We start from the raw sequence: 26562 nt of genomic DNA, 5'->3' as shown, positions 1-26562 counted from the left end.
CAGAAGTGGCAGCAAAGAGATCAAAGAAGTGGGGGGAATAGGAGAATATGGCCTCCATTTGGATAGATGCCCATACCAGAACATATCCATTCACATATGAATGACCATAAATCATATTTTATCTGTTTACTTTTTCATATTCCCACAAAACAAATTAACTTCACACCTATAGTTAATAAAACCCACCAAGTTCATCTTGCATTGCGTAAATAAACAACGTGCTTGCATTAAATTTTTGTTGCCGCATTTTGCGTTGAGAACAATTCAAACAACAAAGCCGCAATTGTTTACCTGAAGAAACATAGAATCTAGATTTATTGCAATCATGTTACTTAACTCAGAGAAATGAAGTAGAAAAACAATATATATAAGGATTATTGTTTGTCTTGTTATACCAAATAAAAGTAAACTAATAATTTGTGTACCCATATTACTTCTCTCTTTATTAATATATTAAGTGCGCTGATAATCTTATTATGTATTGTCGCTTTCTTCCGATACCTCGAATTGACAAAACTACTCATTCGCCATACCTTCGACCAGGAAAGAAAAAATTTCTCCCTTTTTAGAATGGTTATTTGCGATTCTCTATCATCTGAATATAAACACGTAAAAACACTGAACTGACAAGTGCCCAAATGGAACTGCCTCACACGGCTTTTAGGGGTCAAAACCCTCTCGGCAGACACCTTAACACCTGTAACCGTAGGCCCGGAAAACAGACACTTTGTCATTGACTGAACATTTTTCTGACGGTACAATCATACAGAGAGCATATGAATACGCAATGAATAGTAACATCCATTGTTCAATTCCCCAATAGGTTTGGCCTGCTCCACTCATGTAATAGTTAACAATTTTGAATGAAACTGCTCTGTTACCAATTTAGTACCTTGTCAACTTGACAAGTGTAATATAACTTTTTGCCACCCATTAACATTCTCATTGGGAGATGCAGGGTGGCTCACTATTCATAGTACAGTTCTTTTCTTTCCTCTTTTTCATTTTGATATGATGAGTCGGAAGGTATCGCCATCACCCAACCAGAATACTAATGATTAATATGAAGATAAAGAAAAAAAAAACTCTTAAAGATAGTGTTTTATCCATTCTAAACATTTTGTTTGGTTCTGTTTCATTCTCCCTGATAAAAAAAATAGCAAGGCGCCATATGAATATGATTTAACTGCCATTCTGAAAACAACAAGTGGTACTGGTGTAAACCTAATTTGGTGAAGAGATCCCAAATCCCACTGGCAATATTCACAATGTACTAAACAACGGAAAATAAAAATACTCTTAATGTTTCTCCCATTTCTGGGATGCACAATTAGTACACCTATAATCTCAAGATTGGTGAGCAAGCCATGAAGCAATTTTGATTCCCCACAAACTTGAGAAAAAAACAGCTACATCGTTTTGCTAGTGAGCTAAAAATAGCATTTCCTTGAGAGATGATTTATCACAACAGGGGGTCAAATCAAATCTCAGTATACACCAATCGGTTACTGAATTATACAAAGAATTTTGAGCGCAAGCACTTTATGGTTTACCTTTAATCAGTAGTACAATATCGGCTATAGTGGTGCCTGCGGGGGCTTAACCTGGTAATAATATTCGGACGCATTGCTGGAATGCGCGCTGGATGAAGTAAAACAGAGACTCTGGTGGGGATTGCAGTTCATAGATCTTGTTGGAAAGGTGGCAGTGGGAGGAAAGGTAGCTGAAATTGAGAATCCTGATGATGCTGCAGCAGCAGAGAACGTTGGCACTGGGGTAGCATTCACCTGGGCATGTGTTTGCCACGCCCAGTTGGGGAATCCTTTTGAATGATCCATGTTCATTCTCTCTGTTTTTTCCTGCTAGATTATTAACAAATATATTACAGTCTTACATAGTCACATACAAAACTGCATGCCACAATTATATTTGTTTACGATCGAAGTTCAATGTACAAATAATGTTACAAGAATAAAATGAACCTAACAGAACATCCAGCGAAAATCACACAATGCTTCTTTGTTAACAGAATAAGTAACATTCAGACATATTTTGGACCAATTCATTTTTGTTAACAGAATAAGTAAAACATTGAACACACACATATATAGACATAATCCCGACAATTCCCTTGAGTCTCCAATAACAAAAAATACACCAAAAGGTTGTACAAGTTAATCAGTAAATCCTGATCATAAACAATCAATTTTTGCCATGAATTACCATATTTAAAAGTGAAGCATTCTTCAGTATTCTAATGAAAATGAAGATCCTAGCAAGGAAACAATTGTAAATGTTTTAAAGGAAGTACCTAATAAAGAAACAAGAAATGAACACCATATGGATTACCTCATTGGGAAAGAAACTAGAACACGTTCCATTCCATACAGAAGGACAATCTTCACTTACAACCAGTCTTTTCAAAGATGGATTACCAATTCCTGAATTAACATTGGTTTCCATCTGCATATAAAGAGAACCATGCCAATTATGATCACTAAATTGCACGTCTAGAGTTAATAAAAAAAAAATACCATAAACCTAAAGTTCTACAAAGATCAATGAAATCAAAGGAAAACAGGATGAAATTAGCTACATGTAAACCTATAAAGGCTACAAAAGATTTGCATCGAGACAAACATATTGTCACTGGGTATCATGATAATAAGAGTTTTATTAAACTAAGTTCGTTTGTTTTACTCTTTTCCCACTTTCCAGGGTTGATTCAAATGCCATAAACTCAACTGAACAGGTATTCAAGCTAGCCCTAACTTGAGAAAAACAAAGTTATACACCTTCATTCCACATAATTTAGAAGAAACCTAAAATAAAATAAATATGTAAGTTCAATTGTACCATTGAACTTATTCCACCATGCGTGTTGTAATGGACAGAGGCGAACTGAAGTTGCTCCCAATTTTCTTTGGGACTAGGTCCTGGGGTTGCTATGCCCAAATTGAGATCAAGATTCTGATTGCCAACTGTGTTCAAAAATATATAACCAGATTTCACAAAAGGAACATTTTCATTTAGAAATTCAATTGGAATTAAAAAAAATAAAAGATATTAACTATGAGAGTATCACCTTCATTAATGGCTGCAGATTTTATCTCTCCTTCATATGCACTTGGCTCAAAGTTAGTCACTGCTTCCCTTCCGTTGCATTTGATAGCTGCCTTGTCATAAGCCCTGATTTAAGAAAATCAAAAGGGAGATACGTGTTGGATTGAACCAAATGAGTTTTGACAAGTCAGTGTAATAAATTCAGTACAGGAAGAAAGTAATTCATGTAACAAAGGACCTTGCAGCTTCTACTTCGCTGTCGAATAATCCAAGATATATATACCTGCATGAAAGCATTGCAATCTCTATAACTAAAATACCTTCCAATCGTTTCGTTGAAAACATGCATCTTACATCTTAGACACGTTTCTCCAAACATGGAAAAACGCATAAAGATGCATTAAGACCTAAGCTGAAACCAATTCATTTTGTCGGCAAATAGGTACTCGAATTCATAACTTCTAGAATAATCACAGTAGATCACTACTTAAAGTTAACTAGTAAAAGTAGGTCCTCACTTTTTGCCAAGGAATTGTCCCATTCGAGCTTCCCACCGGCCACACTTGTGGAGAGTAACTCCACGGTATTTAGAACTTCCTCTTGAGAAACCAGTACTTTGACGGCGCAGTATATGTACGAATTCCTCCTTGGACAAATTCTTCATCTGTCCATAAGTAAGAAAACGATTAAAAATCAAATCATAAGCACAATCTAGTTTCATATCCACCAAGTCTTCTGAGTTTTCTAACCTGTTTAAAATCATCCTCATAATCACTCAGATTGAAATTGATGTCAGCGTTAACTCCCCTGAACTTAATAGCAGCTCGATCATAGGCTCTAATATTGAACACCCCAAGTCAGTTGACGAGCAAAAGAATCTAATCCCCAAAAATAAAAAAACAGTTGACCATTTCTTAAACCGAAATTTAAGAGAAAGAGAACCAAAATAAGCACAAAGCTCTACCTAGCAGCAGCATGAGCCGTGTCAAATCCACCTACAAGTTCAAATACCAATTCTGTCAAAAGATGCTTAAAATAGTAAACCATAGAATAAGATTTCAAATAGTACAAAACTATGTACCCTAAAAACACCGAAATTCACAAATTCATAAATCAAAATCCATACCCAAATAGACTTGTTTCCCGCAATCCCTACACCAAATAATTACAAAAATAGACCAAAGAACAAAAAGTCAGATGCAATTCAACCCACGAATCACCAAAACCAAACTTCACACAGACTTATATTCCCTTCCCCGTAAAAAGGGAAGAAAACGCAACTAAAACAAAATCAAAGCGAGCTAACTTCATATCACTACAAAAATTCACTAACCAGATATGCGATTCCCATCTTCCCGTTCTTCTATAAAAGGTAACCCCTCTGTACTGTGAGCTTCGAGACCTTGGTCCTCTCCTACTTTTCTTCGCCGGTTGCTGAGTCTGAGTCTGAGGTTGCGGCTGAAGCATCTTTATCTCACTATTCCCTCCCTCACGATCGAACGCGAGATCCACGAAACCTTTCCTCGCTGAAAACGACGACGTAGCCACTCCTTCACTCACCGGAAACAGCTCCTTCGTTACGACGTCGCTCGCACCTTCCACTTTAAGGATATCGAAATTGAAGGTGTACACGTCATCAGCGCGCGTGGAGCACGAGTCCTCGTCGCAGCCGCCGTTACTCGACCCGTCCGCATTCACCACGGAGGAATTAGAAGTCCCTGACTCCGCCATTTGGTTCCGCGAACCTTCAGGAAACTTCTCTAACGGTAACGGCGAGTCACCGTCACGAGCCGAATCGGTCCACTCCGCATTGAGATTAAGATCTAACATCGTCACGTTTATATTTAGTTACACCGTTAAAGACGTTAACTAACTAAACAACCAAACTAACTCTTAAATTCCACTTTCCTCTTTTATAATTCCTAAGGTTTTCTATCGTTAGCCAAGGCTTATTGAACTAAACTTCCACGTCGCTAGCGACGGTGTTTCCGACTAAGAAATGGATCCGATCGAAAGCAACCGAATGTAACCGAGCTACCGATCGAGAAAGAGACAAAGAGAGACTGGTAAAAAGAAAATTCAAGAAGAAAACGGAATCGCTTATAGTTTTCCGATTCGTTCAGTCTTTGAGAGGACGCCAGGTGAATTTTCCGGCGACCGGAAAAGGAGGAGTGAGAGGAGGGAACTGAAGGAACGAGTGAGACGAGAGCAACGCGAACCACTTCGCCGGCGATGAGTTCATTGTCGCCGGAGAAAGTGTAAGCGTCGCCGACTACTGGATTCCATGGAAGAGAGAGAGGGGTGTGAAGGGAAGAAACACTTTCTTTGTACTGAGACTCATTTTAAGAGGGAAGGAATATATAAACATTTTCTCTCTCATGAGATGGAGACCCGTTGATTCGGTTACCGGTCACCGATATTACAAAAGGGAAAAGATATTTTTCTTACTCTTTCTCTCTCTCTCTCCGAGGGTCACCGTCTTGTTGAAGGAAACTATGGCTTCTCTCATTTGGATTCGAGGGTTGTTATGGGTAAACTACTGAACAAGCGATGTTAGAATATGAAAAAATAAATTAAAGAAAAAATTATATATGAGTATGAACGTATTTATTTTGGTTGTCCCGTGGATGTAAATATCTGTAGAACTGTCCTGTTCAATTATATTTTAAGTATTCATTCACTTTCTTTAAATAAATTAGAATTTCATAAGATCAAATAAATTATAACAAAATTTGTCAATTTATGATCATCAGAATTAATATATATATATATATATAAATTAATATATATATATATATATATATATAAATTAATATAATATATATATACACACAAAATATATGAAGTATTTGATTATTAATCATATATTTTATACAATTGAACTCATTAATTATAATTTGACAAGATAAAATTCCTCTCTATTAATGTTGTAATAAATAGTATTAATTATTAAACATATTTTTGAAAAAAAAAATATGACTTTCTCATTCTCCTCTTAGTTCCTTATTTTAAGATAACAAAAGGAAGATAGAAAACATATTATCACACATTTTCACACTACATCTTATATAAAATAAAATAACGTATATTTTCAATCACTCTCTGTACTTTATTTTTTGCTTTTCAATTTCAACTCATCATCCAAAATTATTTCTGTATATATCTTACATTTCTATCATCGTAAAAAATAGTAAAAGAGAAAAATATGGATACACAGACATACCCGTCTGTGTTTCCACTAATAATAATAATAATAATAATAAAGGTACTTTGTATTTTTTTATGTTTTAAAATAAAAAACATAGCAACAATGCATGTCTACGAGTGATTTGGTCATTTAAAATATAGACTAATAATAAAAAGTTTATTATTTTTAAGTTAATAAATTATATATGTATATATCTCACACTACAATAGAAAATAGATCATATCTAACTTATTATATATAATTAAGTTTTTTTTTCTTAAATTTTGAATTTCCTATTTTTTTTTCATTTGCAAGTTTTTATTTATTTTTATATGACAATTGAGCAGAAAAAAGATGAATATTTGTTAATAAAAAATATAATGATATTTTAGTATTTGAATTAAGTTCCACTTAGTTAAGTTGGAGGGAGAAAATATTATACAAATTCATTATTTTCATTTTTTTGGTTGAAAGTATGTTTTTTTATATGAATTTGTTCATTATTCATGTATCTCGAATCTCCTTGGTGTCTTTTTTATCTTTGAAATAACTCATTTTTCAAGTTAGATACATGTGAAATTTATAGTCATAATTCAGATGATTTGCAAGCCTGGATAGATACTTTGAATGAACTAATGGAATATTTGATGTCTTTTGATGATGTAGGATTAAAAAATGTATACATAAACTCTTAAGTTTTATATCATTTTGTGTAATTTTAGAAGTTAAAATTGAAATGTTCGTATGAATTAGCGATTATGATATTATTATTTTATTATTGAATGAATTAAGTGTTTGAATTTAATTGAATAGAGAACAATATTTTCACTTGTATTGAGAAATAATGTTTAGCATTAATAGGAATATTGTCTTAATTTAACTAGAAATCAAACTAAGTTGTTTATATTAAATATGTCACTTAAACAAGAGAATCATTTGGATAGGGTTCAAGCGGTAAGAAGATTACTTAAGCAAAATCCAAAGAGTGAGATTTGATGTTAAGATAGAGTACGTTATCACTCAATCATCCATTTAGCTATATAAGTGATAAAGTTTCTTGCTCAAACCATAATTCTTAAATTAAGAGAGGAAGAGTTTGAATTGATTCTCTTCTCTCAAAGTTTGAATGCTAAAAGGTTTTTCTGAATGCTTAAGTAAGGAAGAAAAAAAAATCGAATCAATTATCTCTCCTTTAAGATTATGGACACTTAACCATTGATCCACGACATAGGTGAGGGAGAATGAATGTTAGTTATCTCTACTAAAAAGTTGTCGCTTAAGAAATTATGTCTCACTTAAGCAATACTTCTCTATTTTAAAAATTTATATTTTGTTTTTTATATACATGTTTTAAGATCATAATTATTAAGTGACACTTAACCATTGATCCACAACATAAGTGAGGAAAAATGAATGTTAGTTATCTCTACTAAAAAGTTATCGCTTAAGAAATTATGTCTCACTTAAGCAATACCTCTCTATTTTAAAAATTTATATTTTGTTTTTTATATACATATTTTGAGATCATAATTATTAAGTGATAAATCTATTTATTAGTGGAACAAACCAAACTTTCTAACTTATTTAATCCATTCTCTATTTTTTACGGACCAATAAGAAGTCTGACCAATAAAGATTGGATTAACTATTTTGTCCATATTAATATTCAATAATCATCTATAAACATTCTTATAAAAAATAAACTTGCATCCAAATTGACATTTTGTGTAGTATATATTTTATTCATAAAACAAAATAACTATTAAACTTGATAAAACTCAAAGCACAATTAAAATTTCATATAGTTTATTTATATACTTGATATATTTGTATCTTTAATTCCTTCATATAATTTCTCCGGAGATCATTTTAAACTAGATTAATATATCTATTTTATTTTATAAATTACTCGTGTTATCAATGAAAAATAGTTAAGTCCCACAAAATGTAACATTTGAGTTACCTTATGAAAATATTATGTCATAAAGTTTAATGTATAAATAAAGTTTACACTATTATACTATTATATTATAAAATATTTTTTCTTCATATATGAATTTCCAAAATATAAACAAAACATAAAAGGAAAAAAATAAAAAAAATTCCACCATTTTCATTTCAGAGTTCCATAACCTGCAACATCCTTTACTTACGTGCAACACATAATCATTGATTTTTAAAAAGAAAAACACTAACAAGAAAACATGGTAAGCTGGTGATTCTTAAAATGTTCGATAAAATTTTAGATTTGAATTATTCAATCACGATCATATGAATCATCACACTTCATTTATTCCAAATATATTAAAGAACCAAGTGTTTATAAACATATCATGTTTCACATCACTCATGTCAGAAATCTATTGGCATAGTTCAATATCACTCATGTCAGAAATCCACTAACATTACACACAAATACTTAACTCTACTTTTGAAAGACCTGTGCATTTATTCAAACCCAGAAATATGCACTGGGCATACTACTCGATATATACATATGAATCCATTCAACCAACCATCCCGTATGAAATGGTTAATTCATGTGACTTGTCATACCAGATTATTTTTCAAACCGTAGACATAGTCCTATGAGTCTGATTCGACTCTCACCACCTGATAATCTTCATCTATATGATTTCAATAAACTAATGGAGTTAGGATATTTCCTTCTAGGCAATTCCCTAATCAATGCACATCCTAACTATCTCAACACACTATTTCCTTTCCTGACATTACTATGTCTTGATCACAATCCACATAATTCATAATTCAACTCATTCATCAACATACAATCCAATCACACATAAATTTATACTTTAAAAAAAGTTAAAAAAATATCAATAATAATCACATATCATTAAAATTTCACAAAACAATTGAATAATTGTTTTAAACACTTACATTGCATAAATTTAATCAAATATAGACATTTGAAAGTTGTGATCACTTCCAATTTACAAAATGGTAATTTTTTAAAATATTTAACTCAATTTCATGACTTATAGAAAAAAAAAACAAGTAGATAAGCAAAAATGAAAAGTGTCGTTAAAATGGCTCGAGTCCATGAAGTTGGAGCTTAAGCTTAGGAAAAATCCACTTAGTGCAGGGAAATTTGGCTCGAGCGAATTTGAGACAAAGAACATCCAAAAATTGCAACTCAAATCTGCTTAGCGCAGAAAAATTTTGTTGAGAAGATTTGAGGTTGAGATCTCCCCAAACTTTACATGTAAAATCTACTTAAGCGGAGGGGGAAAGTATTGAGCGAATTAGGAGCTGGAAGCTCTCCAAACTCTATATATCCAAATTCGCTTAGCATACGGAAATTCTAGTAAGCGAATTTGAGACGGAGAGCGGGTATACCTCATTTTAAAACTAAGATTTAACTTTATAATGTATATCACAATCAATTTAAATTATTAACCACTTATCCAATTTTTTAAAACTTTCAACCACTTTCATCATTTAAAATTTATTTTAATTTGTAATAAAGTTTTGGAACTTGTGACCACGTATTCTTCACATCCAGTTCTTCTGACATAAAGTTCTATTGAAAGATAGTACTAGCTTCCCTTACGTGAAAAACTTATCTCCAAAACAACCTTTCAAAATCTAAGTGAAAAATGTTATACAAAAACTTGAGGACTTTATGTCAGTTATCTAAACATAAACCAAATTTCAATATAAGATTAATCAAACCAGATAAAAACTTTACTCAACTGACCTCACCAAAATTAATGACAAAATTAAAAATAAAAAAACAATAAATTTTTAAAATAAAAATGAACTTACTCAATTTTGAAAATCTAATCAAATATAACAACAAAAGAAAGATTGAAAATTTGAATGGTGAAATGGGAGTTATTAGACATGAGGTTATTACACACAAAATTAAGCATTTACACTGCATTATTGCTTAAATAAATAATTTATTTAAATATCATTGACTTTATAATGTTTGGTAGTATTTACTATTTTACAAAGAAATTCACTGAATATTATAGTAGTTAAAGTGAATATTTAACCTAATTTTACATATCTTATAATTAACTCAATATAAATACTTAATGTATTTTTATTAATTTTCTCATTTAAAATAATTTTTATTAAAAAAATTATATAAAAATTCCTGCAATGATAAAATTCATTAAAACAGCTTTACTTAATTTTTAAAGCAACTTCATTAACATTAACATTATGAATTATACCATTCTCATTAACTAAGAATATTCTCAAGTACAATTTATTAAATAAAAACAATTTCTCACGCACTAGTAAAATTATTTACTTTATCCTTAATCAGTAACAGAAATGTTTTATCACAACCACCCGTTGAAACGTGTTCTTTGTATTTTCCGAAAATCTGAGTCTCGCATGTTTGTGTTGACTAGACGCTCTGATTCTCGCGTTCACAATCACAATCGTGAATTTGTACAACTTTCACACTTGTGGTCCCAAAATAAAGACCATGCACATTTTACCCTTTTAGGCTATTTTTTCTTTGTTATGTCAAGTTCAACTTGTTTTCTATTTCTATAATAGGAAAGTATTTGTTTTAAAAAACAATTTTCTTGAAAAAAATATGTCTTTTAAAAAAATAATTAATATATTTAGAGAAGTCAATTTTTTATATTTTTATTTTAACTATAAAATATTTATATATGATAGTTGTGGATTTTTCTAATATTTTTTTAAAAATTACAACAGATCTGAATTGATTTCTGAATAATTTATATAAGTTTATTTATTAACAATAAATATTTATTAAACATGTTTTCAAAAAATAAAATTAGGATGTACTTATTTTTTTGATTTATGCTTGTTGTATTTATGTTGTACTTTAAATGTTTGGAGATAGACGCACACAATTAATTGGATAAGCTGAATAATTGTGACAGTAAATATTTTTTTTTTTAAAATGACTAATAATGTTCACTAATTTCATATATGTTTGATCATCGCAATTCATAATACAAAGACACATAAAAAAAATAATTAGATTAATAATTCATCAACATACAAAAAGTCATGAACTACAATAATTTATTTTGGTTTTTTCGTTAATGTAGTGCACCTTTTTTTTATATTCTCTGAGTATTTTTTATTTATTTCTAAAATGAGTTAATAGTTAATTACAGTAAAAATTTTAATAGAAAGAAATCATCAATTATAATAAAGATTTTGAAAAAAATAAAAATCACATACAGAATTTACAATTTCTAAATAATATCATATACGATTTTGATATTAAATTATATTTTAACATATTAATTTTTTTTAAAAGATAAGAAATAAAAAATTGTATATGTGAAATAGATTTCAACTTATAATAATATATAAAATTAAAAAAAATTATATAATAAATATGTTTTAAATATTTTAATATATAATAATTTCAATATATATGTTTTTAGTATTTAAAATAGAAATAGAAATAATAGAAAATTAGATAAATTTAATTTATTATTATAAATTTATTTTATATATAATTAAAGAAAAATAAATTTTAGTATTTAAAATAAAAATAGAAATTAGATAAATTTAATTTACTATTATAACTTTAGAGAAATTACTATAAAAATATATCGTTTAATTAAGGGAGTACCATTCCATGGAAACGGTCAACTTGAATAATCAACTTACATGCAATGGTACATCACTCATACCAATTCGCTACGTCTCACCCATAAACACATCTGAAGACGATGTAGGTTCAATTTGTACCCATTTGATATTGTTATTTTTTTAAATTCGTACATTAATTATTTTTAAAAATTCGTACACTAATTATTTTTTTAAACAACAATACGACATGTCATCTCATAGTCAACCACACTATTCCAAAAGTCACCCTCATCATGTTGGATCTGGATCAAATGTTGCACAATTTGGACAACAAGTCCAATTTCAATCTACCCTCAATCAACCACTACAAATATTCAGCTTTATGAACCACACCAACAACATGTCTGCCCAATTTCTCTATCAGCAAGTGTCATTAACTTACATCAATTTTTCATTGCAGGGAAATATTTTTTCTCCGGGTCTATCACAGATGTTTGATACTTCAACAATGACACCCTCCACATTTCATCAAACTCCTACCATGCATTGCTATTAACCCACAATGCCTTCAATAGGGTCTGAGATTCCATCTGACAATGAAAAAGAAAACAATGATGATGAAAGTCCACCTCCGCTTAGATGTCCATCGAAACAACGAAGAAGACCCTATATATGGAATACGATTTTAGTTAGAAATCGTAAATTCCGTATACGATTTTTTTTTTCCAGAATTTCTCATGTGATCGACGATTTCATTCTATCAAAATCTCTACTATCATTGATACAATTTATCCATTTTAAAAATATCATAAAATAATTGTACTACTTTAGAAAAAAAAACTTTTATTTTCTTTCAGATACTAATATACAACAATCATATAATTCACACATGAATTTATCCATCAAACATATATTCACCGAACAAAACATCAACTTACTTACCTTACCTATCTCTTTTATACAACGGCGGAAGTAAAGATACTGAATTTTTTAATCAAAATAAAACAATTATCTAAATAAGAATATCTTAAATAATTTTAAAACTTTTATAAAAAATTTAAAACTAATAATATTTAAAAAAGAAACTGCCCCACACTCCAAAATCACGAGATATTCGTGGTTTCAAACAACATTACTGTAGGGGTAGGAGAGGGAAGAAAAAAAAAGGTGGACTTGTCTTGTACTATCTAAATAAAGATTGGAATCCTACTATCCCTCAAGTATATAATTAGTTACAGTTTTGTTTGTCGGCAGCTTTACTATGTACCTTACGCATGCCTTATAATGCCAAATGAATGATAGCCCTATAAAATTTGACAAAAATAGAAAAAAAAATATACAAATGATATATATTTTTTGGATAAAACAAAAAGAATGGTATAAGCATAGAAATTCAATTTTATAGATATAGTAAATTTGTAAAAAACTTACACTGTTATTCAAAATTATAGTAAATACAATTTTTTATTAATTACTTTTTAAATTTAACAACCTTAGTATATGATAGGTAAAATCTTATATACTGTGAAACATTAGGAATAATTATTAGTAGAATTTTTAAAAGACAATGGTGCTTCCACAGGATGCAATGCATAACATGTGAGTATATAACAGAAAAAGAAGAGTAGAGAGCATTCACATGTGGTGCTTTTGGGAATTTGAAGAACCTTTTATTTTCTAGGGGGAACTTTAGCTGTTAGTACAATGTTATCATACAATTTATGAGGACAAAAGTGTTCATATTTAAAAGTTCAACTATTGATCAGGTTAAGCAATCTTTGTAAAAGTTAAGGGATAACTTGCAGCGACACTCAGGAATTCAACATTTTTAAATTTTTGTTTAGACTTACTTTTTACCAAGTTGCTTTTTAATAATTCTATGCTGTAGCAAAAAATTATTTGGTATAAGAAATTATGGTTTATAGTAAATAATAATAACTAACTTGTTAATTTTTGTTTAACTATTATCAATTGAATAAATCAATATTATTATTAGATTATGTGTTGTCTAGGCCGAAAGATCAGACTGAAAAATTAAATACAAAAAATATAAATAAATAAAATTAAATTAGTTATTGTAGCAAAGTTCATAAAACAAACTCAAATATAAAATGGTGTATTTAAAAAATATTATGTGCAAAAAGAAAATATCCAAGCAGTTTTTAAGTCCAATAAGAGAGCATTATAAATAGATGGTCAACTCAAGAGGTAAGTAGAGTGGAATTATCTGATAATTATATAAAACTGATTCTGACTTTGACATCGGAGCGCCTTGCAGGTACACACTCACCCGTGAGAGGAGACCGAGATCAAGAACCGAGATACTCAATTGATCCAGCCCAATTAAGTGAGTTTACCAGTCATCCAAGCCTAATTTCAAATCCAAAGAAGAGTAGACTGAAAGCTCAACCTGAAAGAGGAGACCGAGAAGATCATGAAGACCGAGAAGTCAACACATTTTTAAGAAAAGAAGTTTTGTTTCTAGACCCTGTAAGAACAAATTATAAATGTGAGTTTATTTCACATTGATAGAAATGAGTCTATATTAAAAAAAAATCACCTACTTATTATTAAGATTTTGGATTAAAATGTGTATATTAAAAAAAATCACCTACGTGTTATTAAAATTTTGAATTAAAAATAATATATATATATATTTTTTTTTAAATATTCATGACTCATTCATGTTAAATGATCATGATATTTTTAAAAAAACTAATAACCTAGTAAAACACGCACTTTGTTATATTTTAAATTTATTACATTTTTAATCAAGTTATATGAAATTTTCCCTCTTACTAACTTCACTGGTTAGGATTATAAGTTAACAAAGTTACAAATACAATAATTAACAAAATTATAATTTTACCATCAAATTCAAATTGATTTAAAAATATAACTTTTTTAACAATCAAATATATAAACGATTGTTCACAGCACATTATATTTTGTTGAATAAAAATCACAAAATAAATTATTGTCTATATTATATATATACATATATAAATAAGTGCCTATTATATATTGCCATACTACCATTATATTAATTAAGTTTAATGAATATAATCAATAATATTATGTAAAAGAATAGTTGTATATGTGTACATTTATAAAAATAATAAATTAATAAAATCAACAAAAGTATTGAATCTAATCCGCGAGAAACACGCGCGGACTAAAATTAGTTGAAAAGAGTTTGATAATTAATTTGAATATATGTTATTATGAGAAATATGTATACATATTTTAAAAAGATTAAAATTACATATGAGTATAATTATAGAGAATAAAAATACTTTTAAATCAAGCTCATATTTAACGTAACAATTGACTAGTCTTAAATGAAATTTAATTCACATTATTGATGGGGCCTCGCGTTCAGAAACTTAAATTGGAGGCTTAATATTGTCGCGTATTCTCTTATTTGTAGTACAATGTAATCAAGAAACTTTATTATTATTTTTTTCTTCAATCTATCAACTTAATTTTCATTCAATTTTTTAATTTATTTGTTTTCCTCTTCTAGAAAGGCGAATACTAACACTGTTTGTTTCGTTAAATACAAAGCGTAAAAAGTGTCCATCCTGCGGACAAACAACAAAAACGACACCCTACTGCTGAAGAAAATGAAAGAAAGTTACATACTATATTAAAATATCAAAATTACTTTCAATTATTTATTTATATATATATAATTAATAATATAATAAAACAAAATATTAAGTATATCTATAATAAAATTAAAAATATTATATATTATAATTAATAAATAAAATTAATTATAAAATTTATAAAATAACCAATTGCTTATAATATATAATCAAGATCATGTAATAAAATTGGTAACATAATCGATTATATATTATACGTAATTGGTTATGTTATAAATTTTATAATTAATTATTTTATTTTTATTATGATACAATATAATATAACAATATATATATATAATAATATAAATATATTTATATATATTAAATGAATTTTTATAGTAAAAATATAAATGTATTTATATAATAATAAAAGAAAATAAATTAATAATATGCATATGTCTATTTTTTTTAATCATATCATGGTTAAGGAGGAACAAGATATTCTTAATTGGATTCTAGATGAGTCTAATTGTTTCACTCTTAAATCGGTTAAATTTTTTTTCTTACAACTCTAGTACTTTGGAAAGTTATTTGTCCTCTCTTCTGTTAAATGGAGTTCCTGGATCCAAGAAAAAAGTTTTAGTCAATTTAAGAGTGAAATGACCAGACTCATCTATAATCCAATTAGGAATATCCCTAACCATGATATGACTAAAAAGATGAGGCATTTTGAAAGAATATTTTATGTTTTATTCAATCTGTCTTTCATCTATAGCAATGATACATATATATATATATAACCATAGCATTAGAACCGTACAGAACCGTACAAATTCTTTTTCTAACATAACATCTGTAATTAAGACTAATTATAGACCCATTAATAGTGATTATATTCCTATAATTAAGTCTAATTATAAACTCATTAATAGTGATTATATTCCTGTAATTAAGTCTAATTAAGTCTAATAATGATTTTGTCCGGTAATATCCCCTCAAGTTGGAGCATGTAAGTCTTGAATGCCCAACTTGACCAAGATGGCTCCAAACTTTTTAGCACAGAGAGCTTTGGTGAAAAGGTCAGCTAGTTGTGTATGTGTGGGCACATAGGATGGAAGAAGGCGCTTGTGAATGATTTCATCTCGAACAAGGTGGCAATCAACTTCAATGTGTTTGGTGCGTTCGTGGAAGACCGGGTTTTTAGTAATGTGAAGTGCTGCTTGACTATCACAATAAAGACGAATTGGGTCAGGATGAGGAACATGTAGAGAAGCGAGAATGTCTTTAATCCACTTTAATTCTCGGGTGGTCTTAGTCATTGATCGATATTCAGCCTCAGTAGAGGAGGCAGAAACCGTTTGTTGTTTCTGGGTTTTCCAAGAGATTGGGGAAGTGCCGAGTTGAATAAACCATCCGGTGAGAGATTTCCGTGTCAGTGGACAACTTGCCCAATCAGAATCACACCACCCAAAGAGTTGTAAGTTGTTCTCTCGAGGTAGGAGTATTCCTTGTCCAGGATGCCCCTTTAAATATCGAACAACACGAAGAGCAGCTTGCCAATGCTCGGAGCGTGGATTTTGCATAAATTGAGATAAAGCTTGGACACTGTAGGGAAGGTCAGGTCGAGTGAAACACAGATAAATTAACCTCCCAACAAGTCTACGATAAGTAGCCGGGTCAGAAAGAAAAGAACCAGTAGCGGAGCTCAATTTGTGATTTTCTTCACATGGTGTAGTGGCGGGCTTCGCACCCAACAATCCGACTTCAGTAATGATATCTAAGGCATATTTCCTCTGACAAAGGAAGATTCCGTTGGGGGAGCGAGCAACTTCAACCCCAGGAAGTACTTGAGGCGGCCTAAATCTTTCATATGAAAGCATTGATTTAAGTAGCCTTTAAAACATTGGATGGCAGTACCATTATTCCCTGCAATCACAAGATCATCAACGTAGACTAGCACAACCAACTGTATGTCATTATTATTGAGAGTAAACAGGGAATGATCCTTCGGGGATTGTTGGAAGCCATAACGAGTGAGAGAAGAAGATAGTTTAGCAAACCAACACCTGGGGGCCTGTCGGAGGCCATATAGAGACTTTTGAAGCTTGCACACTGCCCCTGGTTGAGATTCTTGGAAGCCAGGAGGGAGTTTCATATAAACCTCATCATCAAGATCACCATGGAGAAACGCATTGTGAACGTCCATCTGATGAAGCTCCCAATCTTTTGCAGCTGCTACTGCTAGAGTTGTGCGAATGGTTACCGTCTTTACGACAGGAGAAAACGTCTCGTTGTAATCCAAACCCTCCACTTGATGATTGCCAAGAATTACCAATCGAGCCTTGAATCTTTCAATTGTTCCATCCGAGTTGTATTTGATTTTGTAGATCCATTTACACCCAAGTGCCTTCTTTCCAGGAGGGAGAGCGGTGAGTTTCCAGGTGTCATTGAGTTCGAGAGCATGAATCTCCTGTGCCATAGCATCACGTCACCGGGGTTCTCGGACCGCTTGAGAAAAGAACAGGGGTTCCTGCTCGGTGTGTAAAGAGGCAAGAAAACTTTGATGATGTTTAGAAAAGGAATCACAATTCACAAAATCATGTATAGGATACGAAACACCTGAGGATTTTGTTGAAGGAGGTGACGGAACAGAGGGGCTTGATGGTATCGTGGTGGCTGCGACAAAATCGCGTAACCGTACGAAGGCAGCTTCGCGCGATGCCCTCGCCCAAGGGGAACCGCGGCCGTCAGCGGTGGTGAAGAAACCGACGGCGCCGTCTCCGTCGGACGCGGCGGTGGATCCGCGGGTAGCGTCGAGGCTTCTATACACGGATCGGAGTCGTTGATAGTGTGGTCGAAGTAATCTGTGAGGGTAGCATCCTCCTTGGCTGGGATGGGAGATGCAATGGGTTGGTTGACGATGCATTCATCTAGGTTTGAGGAGGCAACTTCATGAAGAAAATGTGGGTCCGTTCCAGTTTCTAAAGAGTTGGCAATAATTGGGTTTTGCAATGGTGGTGCAGTGTCCATCTTTTTGGCTTCAAAATATGGAAATTTATTTTCGAAAAAATGTACATCACGAGAGACAAAGAAAGTTTTTGTTTCCAAATCAAATAATTTCCATCCTTTTTGGCTATATGGATACCCGACAAATACACATTTTCGGCTACGACCATCAAATTTATCCTGCTGTCTATTTTGATTATGAGCATAACATAATGAACTAAATACTCGTAAGTGCGCGTAACTGGGTACACATCCATGGATCACTTCATAAGGGGTTTTTCCTTTTAGAATGGAGGATGGTGTGAGATTGATTAAGTAGCCTGCAGTCAAAACGCATTCCCCCCAAAATTTAATGGGAAGATTGCCTTGAAACCGTAATGACCGAGCAACATTCAGAATATGCCGATGCTTGCGTTCGACGCGTCCATTTTGTTGCGGGGTCCCGACACAGGAAGTTTAGTGAAGGATACCTTGTTGAATGAAATATTGTTTTAGACACATGAATTCGGTTCCATTGTCAGAGCGAACCATTTTAACACATTTGTTGTATTGCCTCTCAACGAGTGTGAAATTTTTTTTCAAAGTCATTGATACCTCTGTTTTTTCTTTTAACAAATAGATCCAACTGCCCGTGAACAATCATCCACAATTGTCAAAAAATATGAAGCACCACAGGATGAAGGAGTTTTATAAGGACCCCATAAGTCACAATGAATTAAATCAAAAATATTCAAAGCTTGATGCGCACTTAAGAAAAACTTATCTCTCGTTTGTTTCGATTTTTCACAAACTTCACAAACTTTATTCAACTCATCACGAGTACATTTCCCACTTATATCAGGAAGCATTTGCACAATCTTAAATGACGGATGTCTTAATCTTTGGTGCCAAAGTGCTAGTTGATTTTCCATCTTGACATGACATGCTTGAGTCTTCCGTACCCCACGATACCAATAAAGCCCATCTTTCCGTTCACCTGCTCCAATCAGCGTCCTCGAAGTGCGGTCCTGTATAATACACAATTTATCAGTGAATGTTACAACACAATTTTCTTCATCCGTCAATTGAGGTACTGAAAGTAAATTGCATTTTAATTTGGGAACATAAAGGACATTTTTCAATTCAAGTCCTTCTTCAAGAGTCATTGTTCCCTGTTCACAAGCTAGAACACGTTCACCGTCGGGTAACCCTACGGGGCACCCTTGTATAGTTTCCTTTTCACTCAAATTTTCCAGTGACCCGGTCATATGGTTTGATGCCCCACTGTCAATAATCCACAAATCCCAAATGCTCTTACCAGTCATTTTCTCTGATTCATTTGATTTTTGTTTGCTGATCATATCAACCAGTACCTTCCATTGTTCACTGGTCAGACCTGCCATCTCAAGTTTCTTGTCGTCATTGTTGGCTTGACTGTTGCTTCCACTAGCGTGTGCCACATTTGCACGTGTCGGGTTACCTTTGTTTCGCATCCCTTGGCGTCCCCTGCCGTTCCATTTGCCTTCACTTTTTGGTCTGTCACCCCACCATTCGGGATATCCGATCAATTGGAAGCATCCCTTCATGTCGTGACCATTTTTACCGCAATGACTGCACGTCATTAATTTTTCTACCATATCTCCACGCCCTTTTTCTTTGTAGTTGGCCTGCATCGCGAGACCCACGACCAACCCCCTTTCTTCCGTTGATTTGGCCATCATTCTCACTCTTTCTTCTTGTACCAACATAGCATATACGCGGTTCAGAGACGGCAATGGGTCTGAGGCCAGAATGTTTGATCTTACTGTCCCGTAGCTTGCGTCATCCAACCCCATAAGGAGTTGATGAACCTTCTCCTCCTCCCTTCGTTTTTCCAACTGAGCACCAATCCCACACTTGCATCCACCACACGTACAAGATGGAATTTTGTCACTGTTAACAAGCTCATCCCAAAGGACCTTCAATTTTCCAAAGTAAGTTGCCACCACCATTCCCTCCTGCTTGCATCTTGACAAGTCCGACCTTAGTTGTTGAATTCTAGGTCCATTCACGACCGAGAATCTTTCTTTAATGTCTTCCCACAAGTTATGTGCAGTCTCAGCATATGCTACTGTGGATCGTAAGCTTGGTTCAATGGTGTTTAGAATCCAAGAGACAATCATGGACTGCACAGTCCACCAATCTTCAAGGTCGGGTGCCTCATCCTCTTGATGGATATGTGTTCCATCAATGAAGCCCCATTTTCTCCGGGCACGAAGCGAGATCTTTACTACTCTTGCCCATTCGTCGTAATTTTCTCCGCGCAATTGGACTTGCGTGATTATGTTTCCGGGATTGTCACTCGCGTTGAGATCATATGGCGAGTAGGTCTTCTTAGCACCTCCTCCTTCGTGCTCTGCTTTGCTGGCATTATTCTTTTCTGGTGCATCTGCCATGGTTGTGCACCGTTGCCTTTGCTTTGTGTTTGTCGGGTATCAGAGTTTTGTGCTCTGATACCATGAAAGAATATTTTCTGTTTTATTCAATCTGTTTTTCATCTATAGCAATGATACATATATATAACCATAGCATTAGAACCGTACAGATTCTTTTTCTAACATAACATCTGTAATTAAGACTAATTATAGACCCATTAATAGTGATTATATTCCTATAATTAAGTCTAATTATAGACTCATTAATAGTGATTATATTCCTGTAATTAAGTCTAATTAAGTCTAATAATGATTTTGTCCGGTAATATTTGTTACTACATGTATTCCAATCACCACCCGTTTAAAACTGAGAGCACTACATGTATTCGGAATGCTAGCACCATCAGATAATCCTATAATATTCGCTAAAGAAGTAGTATCACACAATTTATCATTCTAAAAATTAATAAAAGAACCTATACCAATAGTCCAAAAACTATAATCAAGTATAGTAAAATAAAACTGCTTAATTACAGGCCAAAGATATGAGAATTTATAAACCATTTGAAACTCATATTTTGATTTAAGAACCCTGGCTTTCAAGAGCAAAGACCAAGGTCTCTTTCTATAAGCAAAGTTTCAAGCAAACTTAAAACGATATGCATTATTTTCATAATCATCAAACCTTCATTCTCAAGGGGAGAGAACAAATTGTAACCCAATTAACCGTAGCTATACTTTTTTTCAGAATATCAGCAGTTCAGATAAAATTTCGACATCATTGTTTAACTTGCTTAAGAAGAGAAACAAACTATTTATACAAATTAAAACTATAAGCTAAAAAATCCAAAATTACCGTATTAACCAACTAAACCCTACACATCATGATAAGAGATTTACCTTTTCATACAAATTAAAACTATAAGATAAAAGATCTGTAATCATCGTATTGACCAACTGAACACAACTCATTATGATAAGAGATTTACATTTCCTTAAAACAAATTTCAATTTGACTTTATCTGTTATTTCATGTTTTTTTTCATCATCACTTCTATCAAAGATAAAGATAAAATCCACCTCATCTCCATGATGACGTTTCTCTTCATTCTAAACATGGATATCTAATTTTTTTAATATGCTTTGAAATGATTCAAAAATTTCTTCAAAGCTAAAATATTTTTCTTGATTAAAGTTGAATTTATTAAAATTTTACAAAAATTCTGGTTGAACTATTAAAGCTTAATATATTATAAGCGACCCATTCCTTTCCGAAAAATGGTATTTCTGATAGAGGTGGCAAAGCGGGCCAACCCGTCCCGCGCTTGGCCCCCAAAAATACGGGTTGGGTTGGCCCGTCCCGCAGAATTATTGCGGGCTAGAATTCTCAACCTGCCCCGCATAAGAGCTGGCTCGCGGGGTTTGCGGGTCAGCCCGCATGTTTGCGGGGCAACCCGCGTTCTTTTTTTTTTTTGTAAAATTAAATATTTTTTTTTACATTTTGTTTTTAAAAAATTGTCAAATTAAACCTATATATTTGTTACTATCAAACCTAAATTATTTTTCTTCCTTTTCAAACATAGTCAAACATCAAAACATTCTTCCACTTACAAAATATTAAAAATACTGAATTCCAAAACATTAAACATAAACATAGACATTAATTCAAAAACATTAAACATAAACATTATTGACGCGATTGTGTTGTGTTTCCTTCTTTGAAATTTTGTGAAAAACTATTTGCATTGTCTTGCTGCTACTAAGTTCAGTTTTTTTTTTCTTGTAGGTTAGCGGGTCAGTCCGCCCCGCCCCGCTGCTGGTCCGCGCGGGTTGCGAGCTAATACAGGACGGACTAATGCGGGTTAGCGGGTTGAAAATGTCAGTCCACCTCGCATTTTTTACCGATTCACCCTGCTTTATCATCCCTAATTTCTGATGGTCCTCGTTTTGCTCTACATGAGCGAAATGAAATGCATGAGTGTCAAAGCTACGTTATCCTCAAACAGTGTACAGTACCATTTGTGTAATCTACAGAAAACACATCAGTAACAAATTTGAATATTGATTATCGTAGCTGTTGACCAAACCAATGGTCAGAAAAATATGATCTATTTTGCTATTTAATAATTTTAACATGAAAAACTGTTAAAGAGATTAAAGATAAAAATATATTTACAAAATTATTAATGGTGGAAATTTTAGACGCTTAAGAAGACATATATAACTTCATATTAATATATTATTAATTAGTAAATTGTTATGTGTAAAAAATTTAAAATTCTTAATTTTTAACAGGGGTATTAAAGTTAGAATTTACTAGCCTCGTGCAAATTATTGTTTAAAAAAAGAGTTATCTTTCACTGATTAAAATAGTTTCTGCTTTTCCTTAAAAATTAGAAATTTGGATGGTAATTCTTAGAATGCTGACACTGTTTAAAACATTTTAAACACGTAATCTATCACTTTTCTTTTTCTTTCATAAAAAAAAAAAAGAGAGTTGAAAACATGTGATTGAAAGCAAACAACTCCATGGCATCTTTGCACAGAACCTCATAAATGCTGCAAACTTTGTTTTCTTTTTACACTTGTTAATTATTGGTGCAAACTCATTAATGATGAAGTTTTCCTGGGTAACCATCATAATCACATTTAATATACTAAGAAGGTAATATTTTTTACTAACATAACTTTATAAAAGAATAAAATAATTTTTTTATTATTTATAAAATATTTTTATCTCTAATCTAATATCTTCTAGATAATATTTCAGTTTCACTTCTATTTGAACTTTAGTAAAGTTTTCCTTATTAAAAAAGATTTTTAGAAATTTGAATTTATAATTAAATAAATATAAAAAATCAAGTTTGCCTTGTAAAACTGGTTCACTCTTATTTATTTGCACTATTTTTTAAAAAACACAAATGGTAATTGTTTTTTCAGTTTATTTATATATATATATATATATATATTATATTTTTATCTTTATTGATTTGATAATTTCGTTATTATGATAATCATTATTTTATTGTAATAAGTATTTTTATTACCTTACATATAAATGTAGTCACTTTCTATTAGTACATAATAATTTATTTATATTGTTAATGCAAAATTGCAAATTCTGCCCTTTAATGTTTTCTAAAAATAATATTTTAAGTTTCTTTTTAGTTTTTAAAAGATATTAGCATCCTCTAAAAAATATAAAAATATATGGTTGGAGAGACTTTTCGTTGAAGCAATAATATTAAAAACAACTGAAATTAAGATTGAATTATTATTATTATCCTAAATATTTTAAGATATTGTTTGTTATGAAACTCAAAGTTTTATCACAATCTTATTTTTAAAAAATACGAATTATATATATATATATATATATATATATATATATATATAAAATGAACTTAAATCTTGAAGGCCAAATAAAAATATACTATAATTACAATTCTAATCAATTAGTGTTTATCTTCTCTTGACAACCTTTACGAACGTAAAATCAAATTTATAAAAAAAAACATGAATATTTAACTTAGAAACTCAGATAGATAAATTTTTAAAAAAATAAAAAAATGAACTAGTTTTATAATATATACTTCGTTAACTTAAAACATTAATATGTACTTATTTTTTTTTGTCTATTTTAATTTTTTTAATCTAAATTATTTACATACTGTATATTAGAAATTTGATTGGAAGATAAAATCTCATTAAAATTAGCATCCCAACTTTTTCAACAAAATAGATATTAAGAATAATATATTTTTCATTCTTTTTTACTCACTTTTTGTTTACTCTGCTCTCTTTTTTTTAGTCCACTGTCCAACAACAATTTTGTTCGTGTTTATCTCATTATTACCGACTCTATTCGTGGGTTTTGTAGATAATGTGCATCGAACACTAATTTTTTTATTACATTAATTAATTTATAGTATATCAAAACGGAGTATTTAACCTTTATGTCAACTTAAATTGATTTAAAGTAAAACGAAATTTAAAATAGGATAAAATTATTAAATTTCTATTGTTTATCTTAAAGATAAAATAAAGGAAATGATGTTATGTAACGAGATTAGAAATTATAATTGTTATTATTATCAGTGCACAAAAGTAACATGAATTGAAGGATAAGAATATATATAATTTTTTTCAAATACAAAAGACATTTCTAATAATAAAATAAGGAAATGATGTTACGTAACGACCTTAGAAATTGTAATTGTAATTATTATCGGTGCACAAATGTAACAATGGAAGGACAAGAATATATATATATATATATATATATATATATATATATATATATATATATTGTTTTAAATACAAAATAATGTGTAATATAATATAATTATAATAGGTCAAACAATTGATAAATATAACGACTAAAAAATGATAATTCTCAAATAATATCATAATGTAAAAGTACATAATTACATCATTCATCACATCATATATAATACATAACATGTAATTAAAACATCTTTCGAAAGACATAGTTGTTATGTTCGAACTTAGATACTACTTTTGACTTTATCGCAATCTAATCAACCTCCTTGTAGTCTCAAGACATGTCTTTATTATCTTTTTATCAACTTTTCATCATTTGACACCGTAGTCTATGTGACCGGGACTACCAGTGGAACTTGAGATCTCATTGATTTTTCTATAGCATAACTCGCCTAAATGCAAGATTTACCTTCCTAAATACCAAAAACCCATCAACATGTTTTTGTATATTATGGGCATCGACCATTGGCTTTACTCGACCTCACATACAAGCAATAGATTATGAGCACCAACCACTGACTTTACTCAGTCTCACATTACTTACTTTAAAGGACATATGCATAGCTACTCAATTGTTTTTAAAAAATTTATATTGAAAAAGGTCCAGAAACACCCAAAAAGTCGGGTTGAGTTTCACTTGAGCGACGGGTCACTTGAGCGAATATTGACCTGAATTGATTCTCTTTTCATAAGACAATTTTCACTTGAGCTAAAATAAACCTAAATTTTTTTAGAGCATTTTCTCGCTTGAGTGAAAATTGCATCACTTTTGGTCATATCAACATTGTCATACTTTCGCTTGAGTGAAAAAGACTTCACTTAAGTAAAAAAGGCTTCACTTGAACGAAAATAAACCTAAATAAACATTTTCATGAAGAAAACCTCCATTTTCACTCTCAGAAGTAAGTTTCCTCTTCTCATATCATCAACAAACAACTAAACCATGACTTAAACAACCAAAATAGTAGAGAAACATTGTTTCATAACAAAACACATAATTGCATACCATCTTAATTATTATCTTTAAATGTTAAATTTCCTAAAAAAAGAAATATTTAACCGAAAACTCAAATAGGCAATTTTTTAAATAAATAAAAAAGAATTAGTTTTATAATATATACTTTCTTACCTTAAAACAGTAATATGTATTTTTTTCTCTTTAAATTTTTTATCTAAACTTTTTAAAAATTGGTCTTTACATTTGGAATTTGATTGGGAGACTCATTAAAATCGATCATCCAACTTTTTCAACAAAATCATTATTAAAAAAATGATATTTTTCCTTTTTTCACTCCCTCTTTGTTTACTCTCTAGTAAACAAACCACGTGTAATTAAACAGATTGAAACAAGAAACACGAATTGGATTGTTGATGGGACATCTTAAATTAAACTAGATACAAATTTGTACGTAGTTGTTGGTCCCTTTTGTTGGTGTTGATGTAAGTAATATTAATTAGCATGGGGTCGCATAAA

At 31.1% G+C, this 26562-nt stretch overlaps 2 protein-coding genes across 12 annotated transcripts; both read right to left on the bottom strand.

The window, feature by feature from the left end:
• Positions 1-1271: 1271 nt before the first annotated feature.
• On the bottom strand, positions 1272-5560 carry LOC137820122 (ethylene-responsive transcription factor RAP2-7). Of its 11 annotated transcripts, none has more exons than XM_068623961.2 (10): positions 4397-5560; positions 4190-4215; positions 4028-4058; positions 3813-3900; positions 3582-3727; positions 3302-3346; positions 3086-3189; positions 2857-2981; positions 2350-2463; positions 1272-1862 (listed from the first exon to the last, which is right to left on the bottom strand). In XM_068623961.2, the coding sequence occupies exons 1-10, from the start codon at positions 4891-4893 to the stop codon at positions 1578-1580; spliced, it is 1461 nt and encodes a 486-aa protein (XP_068480062.1). In that variant the 5' UTR covers positions 4894-5560; the 3' UTR covers positions 1272-1577. The 11 variants fall into 11 exon arrangements, with proteins under 11 accessions (XP_068480062.1, XP_068480071.1, XP_090153024.1 ...); XM_068623970.2 differs by having other exon boundaries at positions 1272-1859; XM_090296898.1 differs by having other exon boundaries at positions 4145-4215; positions 4397-5395.
• A 10840-nt stretch (positions 5561-16400) lies between these two features.
• Positions 16401-20937, bottom strand: LOC150023017 (uncharacterized). The gene is made up of 4 exons (XM_090297270.1): positions 19581-20937; positions 19212-19418; positions 17805-17875; positions 16401-17010 (listed from the first exon to the last, which is right to left on the bottom strand). Exons 1-4 carry the CDS (start codon positions 20823-20825, stop codon positions 16401-16403), a joined length of 2133 nt encoding a protein of 710 aa, XP_090153396.1. The 5' UTR covers positions 20826-20937.
• Positions 20938-26562: the final 5625 nt, after the last annotated feature.

Source organism: Phaseolus vulgaris, chromosome 11 (genome assembly GCF_051622355.1).
Source record: "Phaseolus vulgaris cultivar YP4 chromosome 11, ASM5162235v1, whole genome shotgun sequence".
In the NCBI taxonomy this organism is placed as follows: Eukaryota; Viridiplantae; Streptophyta; class Magnoliopsida; order Fabales; family Fabaceae; genus Phaseolus; species Phaseolus vulgaris.
Note: the sequence above shows the minus strand (reverse complement) of the source record. Positions and strands in the feature narration are given on the sequence as shown.